The 17,964-nt window shown below is 68.1% G+C and overlaps 1 protein-coding gene across 1 annotated transcript; it reads left to right on the plus strand.

The window, feature by feature from the left end:
- Positions 1-205: 205 nt before the first annotated feature.
- STK35 (serine/threonine kinase 35) lies at positions 206-15,503 on the plus strand. The gene is made up of 3 exons (XM_068150281.1): positions 206-1,198; positions 7,425-8,161; positions 12,740-15,503. The coding sequence occupies exons 1-2, from the start codon at positions 757-759 to the stop codon at positions 8,129-8,131; spliced, it is 1,149 nt and encodes a 382-aa protein (XP_068006382.1). The 5' UTR covers positions 206-756; the 3' UTR covers positions 8,132-8,161; positions 12,740-15,503.
- The last annotated feature ends 2,461 nt before the right edge of the window (positions 15,504-17,964 follow it).

A 17,964-nucleotide genomic window follows, 5' to 3' on the forward strand; every position in this document is an offset into this window, starting at 1 on the left:
ACCCCCCCATGTATCACCCCCCCGGGGCATCCCTCCCCTTCCTGAGCACCGACCGCCCTCCCCAGCGCATCGACCGTCCCGGTGCGGTGGGGTGGGATGGGGAGGGGGTAGGGGCGGGTCACCCCCGCCGTTACATAAGGGGTTACGTCAGGACGCGCAGCCCTGCTCTTATCCCGCCGCCGCCGCCCTGCCCTTCACAGCTGCTGCTGCCGTCGCCACCGTGCAGCGGCCGGGCCGGGCAGGGCCACCGCGCCCCAGGTGAGCCCCGTGGACCGAGCCTTGCGCGGAGCCCAGCGGGGAGCGGAGCGGAGCAGGGAGCCAGGCCAGGTCAAGCTGCCCGGCCTGTTTACACCGGCTCGGCGCGTACCACGGCGGCGGGGGCGCCGGCGGGACTACCGTCGCGCTCGTCCCCCTCCATCCTGAACCGCGCTGGCAGCACAACTCTCCCTTTGCCGAAGGCGAAGCGCTAGGATCGGGCGGCCGTTCCCGGGCCCTTTCCCGTCGCGGAGGGGAGGAGGGGTCCCGGCTCGCTCCGCTCCGTTCCCCCCCGTGGCGGCGCAGTGGTTCATCCCGGCGCGCTGTGATTGGCTGAGCGGCGCGAGGGGCGGGCAGGGCGCGCTTTTCCGCCCTCCGACGCGGCGGCGCGTGCCCCCTCGCCCGCCCGGCGCAACCCGGCGGGGGGGGGGCGGCGGCGGCGGCTCCGGGACCCGACCCCCCGAACCGGGACCCGGCCCCGAGCCCCCCCGCGGCGGCGCCATGGCGACGGCGGCGGCAGACGGCGGCCGCCGAGGGACACAAAGGACGACGAGGCGGCGGCGGGCGGCGCGGAGAGGCCCCATGGCGGTAGCGGCAGCGACGGGGCCCGACCCCGACCCCGACCCCGGCGCCGGCGGCAAAGGGACTCCCCGGTACAGCCTGCTGGCCGAGATAGGCCGCGGCGCCTACGGCGTGGTGTACGAGGCGGTGTCGGGCCGCAGCGGCGCCCGCCTGGCGGTGAAGAGGATCCGCTGCGACGCCCCCGAGAACGTGGAGCTGGCGCTGGCGGAGTTCTGGGCCCTGACCAGCCTGCGGCGGCAGCACCCCAACGTGGTGCGCCTGGAGGAGTGCGTGCTGCAGCGGCACGGCCTGGGGCAGCGCATGAGCCACGGCAACAAGCGCAGCCAGCTCTACCTGCGCCTCGTCGAGACCTCCCTCAAAGGTACCCGTCCGGCCCTGCGCCCCCCCGGGACCCCTCCCCCCGGCCCCCCGCTGCCCCCCCCGGGACCCCGGCGCCGTCCTCCCGAGCTGCCTGCCCGCCCCCAGCGCCCTCCTGGGCACCCAGCCTCACCCTTCCCGGGCTCCTTTCCACCTCCTGGGTGTCCCAGCCTCCCCCTCCTTGGGATTTCCCCCACCCCCAGGGGCTCCTGCCCACCCCCGTGTCAGCCCGCTCCCAGGTCATCCCCCCCGGAGTGTCAGCAGTGCCCCCGCAGCAGGACAGCCTGGCATCCCCCCCAGCTGCCTTGGAGTGCCCTGACCTCCAGCTGCTGGGTGCCCTCTCCCGACATCCCCACCCTGGGCAGCTCCCCAGTGCCCAAATCCCTCTCTGGCACCATCTGCTCCTCAGAGGGACACCCAAAGCTCCCCCACACCTCTTGCACCACCCTTTCCTCCCCCTGAACTCATCACTTTGCCCCCAGGCACCCCTGGCTGCACCCCATGCTGCCCCAGGCTCTTCTGTCACCTTTGCCAGCCCTGGGCCCCCTCTGTTTCGCAGTGGCACCCACCCCGAGCACCCACCCCTCTCCTTCCATCACCCCTGCTGATGCTGTCCCTTCAGGGCTCCTCACAGGCTCCCTCTGCATCCCTCCTTGCTGCCACCCCCCCGGGCACCCCCTGGGCCCCTTGTCCCACCATGCTCTGCCTCTGTGTTCCTCCCAGCTCCCCTTCTGTGTGCTGCTCCCAGGGACCCCCATCCCTAAGCCCCCACCCTGTGCCCTGCACCTCTGCAGCCCCCCAGCCATCTCCTGAGAGCCCCCACCCTGTGCCTGCACCTCTGCAGCCCCCCAGCCATCTCCTGAGGGCCCCCACCCTGTGCCTGCACCTCTGCAGCCCCCCAGCCATCTCCTGAGAGCCCCCACCCTGTGCCTGCACCTCTGCAGCCCCCCAGCCATCTCCTGAGGGCCCCCACCCTGTGCCTGCACCTCTGCAGCCCCCCAGCCATCTCCTGAGGGCCCCCACCCTGTGCCTGCACCTCTGCAGCCCCCCAGCCATCTCCTGAGGGCCCCCACTGTCACCTCAGGGCTCAGGCTGGGCCCTGGGGACTGTCCCTGTGTGCTGCTCTCGGCCTTTCCCTGTGCCTCCTGCCAGTGCTCTCCTGCTCCATCACTCCCAGCCCTGGGGTGCCCTGCACTACCCTGACCTGCACCACTCCCTCCCCCCCCCACTGGGCTCTGTCCCTGTCACACCAAGGGGACATCTCCCCCCCCTCCATGCAGAGTGCTGTTGAAGCCCCCCAGTGCTGCAGCCCCTCTGGGTGCCCTGCCTGCTCCCCTGGGCAGCTTTGGCTCTGCTCTGTGCCCTCCTGCCCCTGTCCCCCCTCGCCCTGGGGCCCCTCAGAGCAGCGTGGTGCTGCCAGGGCTCAGCTGCTGTCAGAGTGGGTGGCTGTGATGGTGACAGCTCCGTGGTGCTCCCTCCCCCTGCTCCCCTGGCTCTGCCCAGACCCAGCTCTGCCGACGTGCAGGGAGGGAAGATGTGGAAAAACACCACAGCCCCCGTGCCCCCCCGGCCTGCTGCAGCCACAGCCAGCTCACCCCTCCCCACCCCTGGGTCCCAGCACTCCCCCACACTCCCTGGGGGGCTCAGTCTCCCCCTGCCCTCCCATCCCAGTCCCCCCCAGACCCTGTGCTGGGCACAGATTGATGCCAGGCTGCTGAGACCTTCTGGGTGAGCCTCTGGCTGTCAGACCCTGCCTGACCTCTCCATGCTGCTGGGGGTGCATGTCCAGGCCTGCCTCCCCCTCCTCTGCTCCCCCTTCACAGCACCCCCAGGGAGGCTCCCCAAGAAGGGCAGTGCCCTCACTTCTGTGGGCACAGCTGCCCGGGCTTGGAGCCAGCTCTTGCCCGTGGGTGTGTGTCCAGCTGCAGCCAGGCAGGCTCTGCCTGGCAGGTCAGGGGCTTCCTGCCCCCTCTTTGTCACAGGGGGGTGACACAGCTGGGAGAAAGCTCTTGGTGCCCTCCCCAGGTGAGGAGAGACCCCCCTGAACTGCCTGCCTGTCCTGGTCCTGCTGCAGCCCTGGAGAGGGGGAGCAGGGCTGGGAGCTCATCCCGGGGCTGGAGAGCAACCTTTTGCTGCCCAGCCTGGAGCCCTGCCCCCCTCGCCCTGCCCCCCTCGCCCTGCCCCCCTCGCCCTGCCCCCCCGGGCTGTGCCGTGCTGCCCTGGCCTGGTGGCTCCCACATGGCATGGGTGAGGGCATTGAAAGCCCAAGCGGCTGGAGCTGGGCTCAGGCTCGCTCCCTGCCTGCCTGCAGCCCGGGCAGCCGCGGGGCCGTGCCTCCCGCCGGGGCCGTGCCTCCCGCCGGGGCCGTGCCTCCCGCCGGGGCCGTGCCTCCCGCCGGGGCCGTGCCTCCCGCCGGGGCCGTGCCTGCTGCCGGGGCTGCGCCTCCCGCCGGGGCCGGGGCTGCCGGCACGTAGCTGCCGCCGTGGCCTCCTGCACGACCGCAGCTGAGCTGCCCAGGGGCACACAGCTGCTGTGCCAAGCAGCCTGGGCTCAGGGCACGGCCAGGGGATTAGCTGCAGGCTTCCTGAGTCGGGAGCACAACTGCTGGCTGCTGCTGGGTCTGAGCTGCAGTGGGGAGCCTGCACCTGCATCGTCCTGCGAGGTGTCCAGGTTGTGAGAAGGACTCTGAGGGGCTGCAGCAGGGCCAGAGCAGGGCAACCAAGCTGGGGAAGGGTCTGCAGAGCAGGGCTGGGGAGGAGCAGCTGAGGATGTGCAGCCTGGAGCAAAGGAGGCTGAGGGGAGAGCTTCTGGCTCTCTGCAGCTCCCTGAGAGGAGGCTGGAGCCAGGGGGGGGCTCTCCCTTCCCCCAAGGAACAGGACAAGAGGAAATGGCCTCAAGTGACACCAGGGAGGTTTAGGTTGGACTGGAGGAGCAATTTCTTCCCCTTGAGGGTTGTCAGGGGCTGGCTCAGGCTGCCCAGGGCCCTGGGGGGGTTTCAAAGCTGTGGGGCTGTGGTGCTGAGGGCCAGGGCTTGGTGGTGCCCTGGCAGTGCTGGGGTGGTGCTTGGGCTCCATGAGCTCCAAGGTCACTTCCAACCCAAATGATTTCTGTGTGCAGAATCCTGAGCTGGAGGGCAGAGTGCACAGGAGAAGCCCAGCACTGACCTGGAGCAGAGGCAGGCACCTCAGCACCGTGCCCTGGCACTTGGGCACCTCCTGCCCCTCTCTGCCTGACCCAGCACAGGGCCAGAGCTGCCCCAGTCGGCCAGATGCAGAGTGCTGCTTCCTGCCCTGCCACCCAGGGGGACACCAACCTGCTGCCAGTGCTCAGCCTCCCTTGTGGGCTGCCCTGGCATCAGTCTCACAGGTACCCATCAGTGCAAGCACCCAGGCTTGGTGCCAGGCTCCCAGCCCCTTGCTCAGGGGGAGTCAGAGGTTTCCAGCAGCAGTGGCCCTGGGCTGCAGCCTCTGCTGCCATTGCCTTCATTATTTGATCCCCCCCCCACCCCGTGGTCCTTAGCAAATGAACCAGCTGCTAATGAGCTCCCAGGACAGGTGGTGGGAAGGCTGCAGCAGAGCTGGAGAGGTTGGAAGTGCTTTCTGCAGCTACTCTCAGGTGATGGAAGGAGAGGAACTGGCCTGGGGCTGTGCCAGGGGAGGCTGAGGTTGGAGATCAGGAACAATCTCTTTGCTGCCAGAGTGGTCAGGGGCTGGCACAGGCTGCCCAGGTGGAGTCCCCATCCCTGGAGGGGGTCAGGAAAGCTGGGGCCAGGGTTTGGTGGCCATGGTGCTGCTGGGCTGCTGGTTGGACTGTAAGATCACAGGGAGAGCTCTTGCAGCCCAAACAATTGTGTGGTTCTGGGAGTGTGCAGCCTGCCTGGGCAGGGAGCAGGCTGAGGCTGCTGCCTTGCTGCTGGGGAACAGATCTGGGCTGTCTCCTGCATCCCTCCATCTCTTGGCTGTGCCTGACTGGAGTTTGCTAACATCTCCTCTGTAGGCAGCAGCCTGCCAGCTCCTGCTGGTGGGAGCTGTTTGTTTGGGAGGCAGGAAGATGATTTAACAACTCAAACACTTCTCAGATTGTAGACAAGGAGGAAACATTGCCCTTGGCTGAAGCTGCTCCTAGCAGAGCTCCACCCAGAGTGAAGTGCAAGGAGCCTGCAGCAGGGTCAGCTGTGTCCTGCCCTCTGCCTGGGGCCAGCTCCTCACAGCCCTCCTCCTGCTCAGGGCAAGCCTTGGCATCTCAGCCCCCCCAGGCTGCTGGGGAGCTGCTTCCCTGGGGGCATGCTCCCACCTCCCTGCCCTGCCTGTGTGTGCTGGGCACAGGGCTCTGCTCTGCTTCCTGCCTGAGAGGAGCCAAACCCTGCTGCTGCCCAGGCTGGGGTGCTGAGGGCAGCCCTGGTGGCATCTCCCTGGGGAGGTGGCAGTGGGGTGAGCTGGGTGTGCAGAGGGCTCTGCCCCCAGGGCAAACAGCCTCTGCCTGAGCTCCCCACAATGAGTTCTGGTCACCCACTTGGACCTCAGGAGCTCCATCCAGGGCTGAGGAGGAGCTTCTGCAGCTGGAGGCTGCTGGGGCCCTGGAGCAGGCTGCCCAGAGAGGTGCTGGAGTCTGCAGGCTGAACGCTCCCCTGGCTGTGTGACCAGCCCTGGCTGCCCCTGCCTCAGCAGGAGGGGTGGCCTTGATCTCCAGAGCTCCCTCCCAAGCCCTGCCATGCTGTGCTTCCTCACCAGGGCCTGCCCCAAACCACAGGAGCTGCTTCTGCTGCTCAGCTCCTGGCCTGCAGAGCCAAGCTGGCCTGGGGGTCCCTTGGCCTCGTGTCTGAGCCCTCTGAGGGTCTCCTTTGACTCCTCAAACTTCTCCCAACTTGTTCCCTGCCCTTCCCATCCCCCAGACCAAACCTTTTATCTTCTGCTGAGGGCAGGGAGGTGCAGCCAGAGCCTTGTGCTGTGCAGGCTCCCATTGCCATAGCAGTAGCCATGGCTACAGACTGTTTGTGCACAGAACCAATCTTCCCTCCCACACCGAGCCCTGGCCACTGCTGCTGGGCTTGGCCAGGCCTCCCCTGCCCCTGCTACTCCCTGGGGTTTTACCTGCTGCTGGAAGTTTCCTTTCCCAGCTCTTCTCTGGGGCCTTTGCTGCCATAAACAGCCCCCCACACGTTGTCAGTGCTGAGCCTGCTCCCCAGAGGCTCAGAGCTGGCTCTGGGACTTGTTCTCTGGGGCAGGGGGCAGTGGTGGCCTCCAGCTTGTCCTGCTGCTGCTGGGTGGAGGCACACCAACTCAGTTCCAGAGTGAAGAGGATGAGCTGGTTGTGTTTGCAGCCTCTGTCTGTCCCTTGGGCCCTCAGTGGGGGCTGGGTCTGCTGCTGGCAGGCAGGGACACCTCACACCAGAGCACAGCCACCTCCAGCCTGGCCTCAAACACCTCCAGGCAGGAGGCTGCCACCACCTCCCTGGGCAGCCTGTGCCAGGCTCTCACCACCCTCCTGGGCAACAACTTCTTCCTCACAGCCAATCTCAATCTCCCCACCTCTAGTTCTGCTCCATCCCCACCAGTCCTGTCCCTCCCTGACACCCTCACAAGTCCCTCCCCAGCTTTCTTGGAGCCTCCTTCAGATCCTGGAATGCCACAATTAGGTCTCCTCAGAGCCTTCTCCTCTCCAGACTGAGCAGCCCCAGCTCACAGTCTCACAGTATCACCAAGGTTGGAAGAGACCTCAAAGATCACCAAGCCCAACCTGTCACCACAGACCCCATGACTAAACCCTGGCTCCCGGTGCCACATCCAATCCCCTCTTGAACCCCTCCAGGGATGGGGACTCCACCACCTCCCTGGGCAGCACATTCCCATGGCCAACAACTCTCTCTGGTAAGAACTTTCTCCTCACCTCCAGCCTAAACCTCCCCTGGCACAGCTTGAGACTGTGTCCTCTTGTTCTGGTGCTGGGTGCTAGAGAGAAGAGCCCAACCCCCACCTGGCTGCAAGCTCTCTTCAGCAGCAAGAAGGTCTCCCCTGAGCCTCCTCCTCTCCAGGCTAAGCAACCCCAGCTCCCTCAGCCTCTCCCCCCAGACCCCTCCCCAGCCTCCTGGCCCTTCTCTGGCCGCCTCCCAGTGTCTGCTCGTCCTTCCTGAGCTGGGGGCCCCCGAGCCGGCGGCAGGGTGCAGCTGTGGCCGGGGCAGAGCGCCCCCCCTCGGGCTGCCGGGGGCTGACCCGGCTCCGCGGCTCTTGCAGGGGAGCGGGTGCTGGGCTGCGCCGAGGAGCCCTGCTACCTGTGGTTCGTGATGGAGTTCTGCGAGGGGGGGGACCTGAACCGCTACGTGCTGTCCCGCCGGCCCGACCCCGCCACCACCCGCAGCTTCATGCAGCAGCTGACCAGCGCCGTCGCCTTCCTGCACAAGAACCACATCGTGCACCGCGACCTGAAGCCCGACAACATCCTGATCACCGAGCGCTCGGGCCGCCCCGTGCTGAAGGTGGCCGACTTCGGCCTCAGCAAGGTCTGCGCCGCCGCCCGCGGCCAGCAGGGCGCCCCCGGCGCCCGCGCCCCCAACCTCAACAAGTGCTGGCTCTCCTCCGCCTGCGGCTCCGACTTCTACATGGCCCCCGAGGTCTGGGAGGGGCACTACACCGCCAAGGCAGACATCTTCGCCCTGGGCATCATCATCTGGGCCATGATCGAGAGGATCACCTTCATCGACGCCGAGACCAAGAAGGAGCTGCTGGGGACCTACGTGCGGCAGGGCGCCGAGATCGTGCCGGTGGGGGAGGCGCTGCTGGAGAACCCCAAGATGGAGCTGCACATCCCCCAGAAGCGCAGGACCTCCATGTCTGAGGGCATCCAGCGGCTCCTGAAGGACATGCTGGCCGCCAACCCCCAGGACAGGCCCGACGCCTTCGAGCTGGAGAGCAGGATGGACCGGGTGACCTGTGCCGCCTGAGGGCAGGGCAGGGCCGGGCCCTGCCGCCCGGTGAGTGACCGCAGCCCCCTGCGCCGCCCGCAGGCCTCGGGGAGTGCCCCTGCAGCTCTCTGGAGTGACTCATCCCAGAGCAGTGCTGCTGAGAGCCCTTCTCCCACCCGTGCTTCTGCAGGAGAAAAAGCAGAGGTGGGAAAGTCAATGAGCAGCTGCCAGCCCTGCTGCTGCCCAAAGCCCAGGGGAGCAGGCAGGGCTGGGCAGGAGCCCTGCTCCTCCAGGGCTGGGCAGGAGCCTTGCTCCTCCAGGGCTGGGCAGGAGCCCTGCTCCTCCAGGGCTGGGCAGGAACCTTGCTCCTCAGAGGTCCTGGGCAGTGGTTGAGATGAGATCATGCAGCCCTGGGGACATCTCTGCCCCAGGAGCAGGGAATTTGCTGCCAGTTCTGCCTCCTCTGCTGCGTGGCACAGTCCCTGTGAGCATCCTGCTCTAGCAGGAGGTGTCCTTGCCTATGGCAGGGGGGTTGGAGCTAGATGATGCCCAGGGAGGGAGCTGAGGCCCCAGGGCTGGAGCTGTGCAAGGTGAGGCTGGGGAAGGCTGTGAGCAAGCTGCTGCAGGGGAGGCTGTCCCTGCTGAGGGCAGGGGGGTTGGGCTGGGTGAGCTCTGGAGCTCCCTTCCAACCCCTTCCATGAAGCTGTGACAGTGCTGGGAGCAGCTGGTGTCCAGCCCTGTCCCTGTCCCCTCAGGCTCAGGCAGGGCACCCCAGGGCTGCCTCAGCACAAGGCTGTTCCCTCTGCCTTTACCTGGGGCTCTCTGGGGCTGTCTGGTTTCATTTCCTTGCTCAGAGGCAGGACTTCCCTCTGCTGTGAGCACTGCTTGCCCACAGCTGGCATGCTTGGGTCTCCAGCATCAGGGTCTGTGTCTGCCCAGGAAGGAAGCTTCCAAAACAGCTCACACTGAGCTCCCTTCAGAGTCCCTCTCTGCTCCCTCTGTTCCTCAGTGGCCCTGCTCCTGAGGCCTGGGTGGTCACAGGTGGGCTGGAAGGACCCCCCAGGGGCAGAGGGGCAGCTGCTGGTGCCACTGCCCGCTGAGACTGAAGGGCTGGGAGGTGCAGCCTGCGGGGCAGAGCTGTGTGTGAGCAGGAGCTGCTCCCAGGGCTGGTCCTGGCCAGAGCCTGCAGTGAGGCTGAGACACTGCAGGTGGTGAGGAGCGAGGCTGACATCTTCCCAAGCTCCTGCAGAGCTTCCTCTGGCCACTGCTGCTCCCAGGGCACCTCTGGCAGCCTGCCTGTGTCAGGTGCTGGCCCTGCAGCTGCAGCTCCCAGCCCTGCCCTGAGCCCCCCAGGCCCGGCTGGGTCGGAGCGGGCAGCAAAGGGAGGATGCTGACACAGCTGCCCTGGCCAGCACCCCCCAGCCCTCAGCCTCACAGGGGCTGCCTGCCTGGCCTGCTCCTGGGAGCTGGGCAGTGCCCAGGCTGGGGCCATGGGGCAGCTTTGGCTGGAGACCATTGGTGCTGTCCCCCGGGAGGCTTCCTCAGGTGCTGCCGAGGTGGCCTCGGGGAGGGGACCTGATCCTGCGCCCCAGCTGAGCTTTGTGCTCTTGGCAGGGAGCAGGAGTGCAGGAACGGGAAGTCCCCTGGGCTGGGGCTGGGTCTGGCAGGGCTGCTCTGTCCAGACCACAGCGCAGCCTCATCCCTCAGCCCCCCCCCCACAGAGCACCGAACCCCCTGAGGGTCTCCGGCGCTGGCCGCTGCCGCCCGGCGCCGCTGCCGGGGCCGCTGCCGGGGCGAGTGTGGGACCGCAGGGTGGGGAGGGAGCGGAGCCGGAGAAGCGTGAAGCCTGAGGCTGGGTGCGCTGTGCTCTCGGGGCTGGGCTCAGCCCCTGGCGCCGCCGGGCAGGGCCGGGCAGGGCAGCGCAGGGCAGGGCAGGGCGCGGGGGTCAGCCGGGGATCTGCCGCTGCCAGCTGCCGAGGCTCCGTTATGCAACCGGCCCTGCCCCGCGGGCTGCCTGCGTCCTGTGCAGCGCTGCGGAAGAGTACAGGCAGGGCTGCCGGGCACCGAGGGGACAGTCCTACCCCGGGGCTGTTTGCAGAACCCCAGCTGCCTCCTGCCCCCCTCCCCTCCCCCCCGCGCCCCCGGCCGGGGATCCGCAGCCCGGGCCCGGCACAGCTGCGGCAGGGCTGCCAGCCCTTATGTAACACAGCCTGGCACGGGCAGCCTGGCACGGGCAGCCTGGCACGGGCAGCCTGGCACGCAGGACAGCCCCAGCACTGCCCATATGTGCAGGCTGTGGTGAGGATCCTTCTGGCTGGGGCAGCAGGAGGCTGGGGGCAGGGCCCCTGGGGGTGTCGTGGGTGCCCATCGCACCCGAGGGGCATCGCTGTGTCTGCAGCAGGCTGCTCCTGCCCCTGCCCCCTGCTCCTGCCCTCTGCCCCTGCTCCTGCCCTCTGCCCCCTGCCCTCTGCCCCCTGCCCTCTGCCCCCTGCCCCTGCCCTCTGCCCCTGCCCCCTGCTCCCTGCCCCCTGCTTCTGCTCCCTGCCCCCTGCTTCTGCTCCCTGCCCCCTGCTCCCTGCTTCTGCCCCCTGCCCCCTGCCCCCTGCTCCTGCCCCCTGCTCCTGCCCCCTGCCCCTGCTCCTGCTCCTGCCCTCTGCCCCTTGCTCCTGCCCCTGCCCCTGCTCCCTGCCCCCTGCTCCTGCCCCCGCTTCTGCTCCCTGCCCCCTGCCACTGCCCCTGCCCCCTGCCCCCTGCTTCTGCTCCCTGCCCCCTGCTCCTGCCCCCTGCTTCTGCTCCCTGCCTCTGCCCCTGCCCTGTTCTCTGCCTCTGCCTCTTCTTAGTGCAAACCTTAAATTAGAAAGCTCCCTGAGAGGCTTAGAGTGGGATTTAGAGCAGGGCCTGGATTCTGCTCCCAGGTGGCTGAGGTTGGGCAGGGAGCTGAGGTGCCCTGGGCTGCTGCTGGGCTGTGCAGGGGGTGGCTCTTCCCCAGGGCAGCTGCAGGCCCTGCTCAGCCCTGCTGTCACCTCCCTCAGCCCTGGCTTGGCTTGCTTTGGGGCTTCTTTGGCTTGTTCCTTGCTGTGCCACTGAGCTCTTCTGGCTGCCCTGCATGTCCCTGGTCCCCTTGGCACCCACAGGTCAGGGGCAGGCCTCAGGCCCCCCCTACCCTCCCAAAGGCCAGGGGCTAGCTGGCTCCTTTCAGCCAAGCAGGGCTGTGTGGCTGTGTGGCTGGAGCTACTTGGCCTGGAACAGCTCTCCCAGCTCAGCCAGTCCAGCCAGCAGCCCAGCACCACCATGGCCACCAAGCCCTGCCCACAGGTCCCTGGAGCAGCCCCAGGGCTGGTGGCTCCCTCACCACCTCCTTAGCTTCCCCTTTCCCTCCCCAGTGCTGCTGGTGGCCCCAGGCTGGCAGAGGCAGCAGGGCTGAGCAGCACCTCCCTGGCCTCACACTCTGCTCTGCCTGGGCTGTTGCTCTGCAGCCTGGGCTGCCTGCCCCCAGCCATGCCTTCGGGGCAGGGAGGGCAAAAAGCCTTCCCAGGACAGCTGGGGAGGGGCTGGGCCCCTGCTGGTGTCCCTGCCCTGCTGTCCCTGCCCTGCTGTCCCTGCCCTGCTGTCCCTGCACTGCTGTCCCTGCGCTGCTGTCCCTGCCCTGCTGTCCCTGCCCTGCTGTCCCTGCCCTGCTGTCCCTGCCCTGCTGTCCCTGCCCTGCTGTCCCTGCACTGCTGTCCCTGCACTGCTGTGGGGCAGCCCAGCTCGGAGCACCCTCTGCCACCTTCTCTGTGCTGCAGGCCTGGGGCCTCTCCCCTCTCCCCTCTCCCCTCTCCCCTCTCCCCTCTCCCCTCTCCCCTCTCCCCTCTCCCCTCTCCCCTCTCCCCTCTCTCCCCTCTCCCCTCTCCCCTCTCTCCCCTCTCCCCCTGCACTCAGCATCTTTGCCTTTCTCCCCACACAGACTGCCAGGGGCAGGGCCCTCAGTGGGAGCCTCTGAGGCTTTGAGCAGTGTGGGCTGAGGGAGGCACAGCAGGGGCCTGTGGCTGGCTGCTGCCTGCTGGAGGCACAGAATGGTTCTGGTTGGAAGTGGCCAGGACTTGCCAGGGCACCCCCAGGCCGTGGCCCCCAGCACCACAGCCCCAGGGCTCTGAAAGCCCTCCAGGGATGGGGACCCCCCCCCTGCCCTGGGCAGCCTGGGCCAGGCCTGGGCAGCCCTTTGGGGGCAGAAACTGTTCCTCATGGCCAACCCAAACCTGCCCTGAGGCCATCCCCTCAGGCTTGGAGCTGTGCAGCAGGGACTGGAGCTGTGCAGCAGGGCTGGAGCTGTGCAGCAGGGTTTGTGCTCACCCCAGGCTCCCCCAGCCCCACACTGATGCTTTGCTTGGGGCTTGGAGCTGCTCTCAGGGCCCTGCTTGCTTTACCCAGGGTCACAGAGCTGTAGAATGAGCTGGGCAGAGGCCTTTGGGGCCCCAGCTGCTCACCAAGAGCTGCCCCTGCCTGCAGCCTGGGCAGGGTGGCAGCAGCAGGGCTGGCAGGGTGGCAGCAGCAGGGCTGGCAGGGTGGCAGCAGCAGGGCTGGCAGGGTGGCACCCCTGGGCTCAGAGCTCCTGCCACAGCTGACCTCTCTCTCTCTCTCTCTCTCTCTCTCTCCTTTCTCTTGCAGGTTTTTCCCAGGGACCCATAACCTTCATCATTCCCATGCCAGGAGGGAAGCCCCAGAGGAGGGAAGCTGAGGGCAGAGCCCTGGGCTGCAGCATCCCTGGCACTGTGAAATCCTGGGGAGCTGCTCTGGATTTGGGGGAGGTGCAGGAGGGGCCCTGGAGCAGAGCAGAAGCTGACTGCAGGCCTGCTGACAGGGCTTGGGAAGCAGAGCCAGAGGGCAGAGGTGCCCCTGCCCAGCCCCTCTGTGTCCCCTCTGCTGCCATGGCTCAGCAGCTGCTTCTGGTGTCCTAAGGAGGTAGGAACCAGCTCTGAGTCTGCCTGGGCACAGCTTTGGGTTCCAGAGCTGTTTGCTGGCTCTCAGGGGCTGGGGCCAGGTGGGGGCCAGGCTTGCTGTGGGGAAGGGAAGCCTCCTGGGTGTGTGTGGCAGCAGCTCCAGGAGTGCAGAGGCAGGCAGCTGCTGCCCCAGGCTGGGGGCAGTTGGAGTGAGGGCAGGGTGGTGTGAGCAGGCTGGAAGGGCACTCAGCAGGGCAGCTCCTGCTGCTCCCCAGCTGCTCTGTGGCAGCCTTTCTCCTCAGAGGGCCCCAGCGGCCCCCAGCGGCCCCCAGCGGCCCCCAGCGGCCCCCAGCAGCCCCCAGCGGCCCCCAGCAGCCCCCAGCTACATCTTCAGGTGGATGTTTGCTGTGCAGGGGAGGCAGGAGGCAGCCCCTGGCCCAAAGCATTTAGTGGCAGAGCTCAGCTGCCAGAAGCAGTCCCTGGGAGAGGAGCAGGCTTGGCCTCAAGCAGTCAGGGGCTGGGCTCTGCCCTCCCCCAGGCCTGCTGCTGGGCTCTGGGTGCAGCTCAGCTGGGGAGGTTGGGACCTCAGGCTGAGCAGTGAGCTCTCCCCCTCCTTGCCTGGCAACACTAACCCTGGGGGCTGCCCCTGCCTGGGTGGTCTCCAGGCCCTGCTCACTGTGACTGCAAGGTAAAGCACTACCCTGCTGCCCCTGCAGCTCCTCACCCTCCCAGGACACTCCTCAGCCTTGTGGGGAGTGGGCTGCTCTCTCCCAGGGGCTCAGGCCCTCCCTGCCCCCCCAGCCCTGCCTGTGGGAGCTGCTCCTTGCCTGCCTGGCTGCAGCTCCCCTCTGCCATCAGTGGCAGGATGCCAGCTGGCAGCCCCTTGGGCCTGCCCAGTGCCACCTGATGGGGTGAGGGAGTGGGGCAGGGAGAGCTTCCCTCTGCCCTTCCACCTCTGCAGGACACAGGAGCAGAGTGGCAGCAGGCTGCAGACCTTCTGCCTGTGGCTTGCTGGAGGCTTGGAGCTGAGGCTGGAGGCCAGGCCCTGCCTCCCACACTGCTCTGACCCCTGGGCCTGCCTCTGGGGGCTTGTGGCTGGCCACAGGCAGAGCAGAGCTGGGCAGCTGCTCCCAGGCTGCTCTGAGGGGGGCTGAGCAGCTCGGCCTGGGGCAGCTTGGGCTCTGCTTGGCCCTGGGGCTGTGCAGAGCTCTCTGGCTGCCCTCCAGCTAGCAGCAGACCCCCACAGTGGCTGTGCCAAGGGGCTGGGCCTGGCTCTCTGCCCCAGGAGGGGCTGTGGTGAGACCAGAGCTGACCCCTGGGGTTCACCAGGACCCTTGCACCACCCTGCCCCCACCTTTGGCTCCTGCCTGCTCTCACCTAGTGCTGGCTTGAAGGCTTTGCCCTCCCAGCCCTGCTCAGGGCTCCTCACAGCCCAGCTGCAGGCAGCTCCCTGCAGGCAGCTCCCAGGTGTGGGCACCAAGGCCTGGGAGGTCCAAGCCCCTCCATGCCCCACTGTGTCCAGGCCAAAGCACACAGCTCCACCTCAGCTCTTGCATTGCAGATGTGCTTTTGTTTCCTCCAGGCAGTTTGCTGGTAGTGAGCTTAGGACCTTAGTGCCTTACTTAGGATTTAGCAACCTCCCCCAGGGCCCAGGCCTGGGGCTGCCAGCCCTGGGGCTGCCTGGCTGCTTCCCTCCTCAGTTTGTCCCTCTAGGAGCATTCCTCCTCGATGGTTTTGCTGCTGTTTGTGTTCAGCTCCCCAGGAACCTGCCTTGTGTTTACAGCCCCCAGCACCTCTGCCCCAGCTGCTCTGGCCCAGGGCAGAGCTGCCTCTGGAGGGTGGGGCTGGGGCCCAGCCTGTGCTGGGGATGCTGAGGTTTCTCTTGCTCAGGTGTGGGGCAGCAGCTCCTGCCCAGCTCCTGCTGGCTCAGCTCCTCCTCCTCTCTGGGTGCTCCTGGGCTCAGGCTGGGCAAGCTCCAGGCAGCAGCAGTGAGCCTCCAGCCCAGGGCCAGGCTGGCTTCACCCTCCCTGGCCCCACTGAAGCCCAGAATCCAGTGCTGGGGGGGGGGAGTTGCCTGCTCAGTGTGGGGTGGGGGAGCCCAGAGCCCTCTCCCAAGGCCCTGCTGCCCTCCAGGCCCCTGGGGGGAGAGGGATTGTGTGAAACTGTTTACTTCTGACTGCTGTTTACAAGAGGGGGGTGGGGGGTGGGGGGCACAAGCCAAGCCTCAGGAGGGTTGGGAGCTGTGGTGTCTGCAGCCTGCACAGCCCTGCCCTGGCCAGCCTGGGGGAGAGGAGAGAGCAGGGGTGGCTCTAGCCTGGGGGGTTAGGTCAGCTCCCCACCCTGGCTGCTGTGCCTGGGGCTCAGCAGTGCTAGTGGCAGGGAAAGAGTTTCCCCTCTGGTCTTCCTCTGGCTCCTCAGGACCCAGCTCCCTCACATATCAGAGGCTCCCCGAGCCTGCCTGGAGCAATAAAGACTTCAGCCCTCCCCCCTCAGCACCCTCCCGTGTGTCCTGTGCCCCCCTGCAGGCTGCTGGGGCTGGGTTTGAGCCTTGCTGAGGGTGGCTGCTGCAGGCCACCTCCTGGGGCACCTCCCCCCCAGCTCTGAGCAGGGAGACTTTGCTGCTTCCCTGCCTGCCCCCAGGCTTCTGCCCCCAGGCTTCTGCCCCAGCCTCACACTGCCGCTGGCCTGGGCTGAGCAGGGCTTCAGCTCCCCTGCTGGGGAGGGTGCTGCAGGCTGGGGGTGGTGCCCAGCCCCTGCCAGCTTGGCTGTGCTGCTGCAGCAGGCTGGGTGCTGCACCCTGGCAGCCTCCTGCCCCACCAGCTGGCCTGGGCCAGGACCAAGGGGCAGCAGAGGGGAAGCACCTGGGAAGTGGAGCTCCCAGCTCCTCCTGGCAGCAGGATGAGGCCAAGGCTGCTGCTGGCTCCCCTGGCAGCAGGATGAGGCCAAGGCTGCTGCTGGCTCCCTCACCAGGTACTGCCCAGGAGCTGGTGCTGGGGCAGCTGTGCTGTCAGCTCCTCTGCTGCCCTTGCCAGCATGGGGCCCTCCAGCCCCAGAGGCATTCCTCTGTGGGGTGCTGGCCGCAGCCAGAGGGAGCTGCTCTCTGCCAGCAGGCCCCTGGCAAACTCTTTGGGGCTGTGGTCTGCCCCAGGGCCGTTTGAGAGCTTCCAGGCTGCTGCAGGGGGTGCAGGGGGTGCTTGGGTGTCCCCACCCCGCTGCCTGTCCCCACCCCTGGACCCTCTGCTCGCTCCCCTGGCAGCCTGCAGCAGCAGGGCAGGGAGGGCAGTGCCACTTCCCTGCCGCTCCAGGGAGGTGCCAGGGCTGCAGCCCGGGGCCAGGGGCACCCTGCAGCCCCTGTGCTGAGCTCCAGCAAGGGCAGAAGGCTTACAGCCAGCCTGCCCCTGCAGGGGAGGCCCTTGGGCTGGGGGCTGTGCTGTGTCTGCCCCCGGTGCTGGGCTGGGCTTGGTCCTTGGCTGGGCTGGGGGGGGGGGGGGGTCTGGGGGGGTTATTTTTGCACAGAAGCTGACAGCAGGAGCTGCTGTGGGAGCAGCCTGGGAGCTCTGGTTCGGGAGGGGTTGGTCTGAGACCTTCTATTTAAGTTCCCTGAGCCCCCGAGGCGTGTGGGAGAGGTGGTGTGAATAAAGCTCTCGATGGGGCTGGAAGCCACAACAGCGCCGCTGGGACCGGAGCCTGCTGCCTTGGGCCCTGCCCTGCCCCTGCCCTGCCCTGCTCCTGCCCCTGCCCTGCCCCTGCCCTGCTCTGCCCCTGCCCTGCCCCTGCCCTGCCCCTGCCCTGCCCCTGCCCCTGCCCTGCCCCTGCCCTGCCCCTGCCCATGCCCCCTGCCCCTGCCCCTGCCCTGCCCCTGCCCTGCCCCTGCCCTGCCCCTGCCCTGCCCCTGCCCCTGCCCTGCAGCCCCCTGCCCTGCCCCCTGCCCCTGCCCCTGCCCCTGCCCTGCCCCTGCCCTGCCCCTGCCCCTGCCCTGCCCCTCCCCTGCCCTGCCTCTGCCCTGCCCCTGCCCTGCCCCTGCCCTGCCCCTGCCCCTGCCCTGCCCCTCCCCTGCCCTGCCCCTGCCCTGCCCCTGCCCTGCCCCTGCCCCTGCCCTGCCCCTCCCCTGCCCTGCCTCTGCCCTGCCCCTGCCCTGCCCTTGCCCCTGCCCCTGCCCTGCCCATGCCCCCTGCCCATGCCCCCTGCCCTGCAGCCCCCTGCCCCTGCCCTGCCCTGCCCCTGCCCTGCAGCCCCCTGCTGCCCCCCACAGCGCTGCTCAGCCCCTGCCGCCTGGGCCCGAGGCACAGGAGGTGGTGCCGGCCGGAGCAGCAGCACCCAGGGGCTCTGCCCCTCCCCACCCAGGACTCTGCCCCTCCCCACCCAGGGCTCTTCCCCTCCCCACCCAGGGGCTCTGCCCCTCCCCACCCAGGACTCTGCCCCTCCCCACCCAGGGCTCTTCCCCTCCCCACCCAGGGGCTCTCTCTGCCCCTCCCCACCCAGGGCTCTGCCCCTCCCCACCCAGGGGCTCTCTCTTCCCCTCCCCACCCAGGGGCTCTCTCTTCCCCTCCCCACCCAGGGCTCTGCCCCTCACCCCGGGTCAGGATTAGCTCTCTCCTCGCTGCAGACACCCAGGAGCTGCTCAGGCCAGGCCAAGCTCAGCTCTGGGGAAGCATCTCCCTGTCCTGCCCCATCCCAGGGCCACTGCTTGGTGCCCAGGGTCAAGGGGCAGAGGGCACAAAGTGGAACCCAGGAGGTTCTGCCTGGACAGGAGGAGAAATCCTCTGCTGTGGGAGCAGAGCCCTGGGGCAGAGCCCTGCAGCAGGCTGCCAGAGAGGTTGTGGAGTCTCCTGTGCAGAGCTCCCAACCCCCCCCGGGCACTGTGCCCCTGGGCAGGCTCTGGGGGAGCCCTGCTGGAGCAGGGGTGGCCTGGGGGAGCTCCGGGGGGTCCCTCCCAGCCCCTCCAGGCTGGGC

The sequence above is a fragment of the Melanerpes formicivorus genome, unplaced genomic scaffold (genome assembly GCF_026170545.1).
Source record: "Melanerpes formicivorus ecotype bairdi unplaced genomic scaffold, bMelFor1.0.p_v2 SCAF_19, whole genome shotgun sequence".
NCBI classification, from domain to species: domain Eukaryota; kingdom Metazoa; phylum Chordata; class Aves; order Piciformes; family Picidae; genus Melanerpes; species Melanerpes formicivorus.

Coding starts and splice junctions, on each gene's coding strand:
- STK35 (XM_068150281.1), top strand. CDS start 757: ATGGCGACGGCGGCGGCAGACGGCGGCCGCCGAGGGACACAAAGGACG. Junction 1,199..7,424: donor CGTCGAGACCTCCCTCAAAG/GTACCCGTCCGG, acceptor CGGCTCTTGCAG/GGGAGCGGGTGCTGGGCTGC.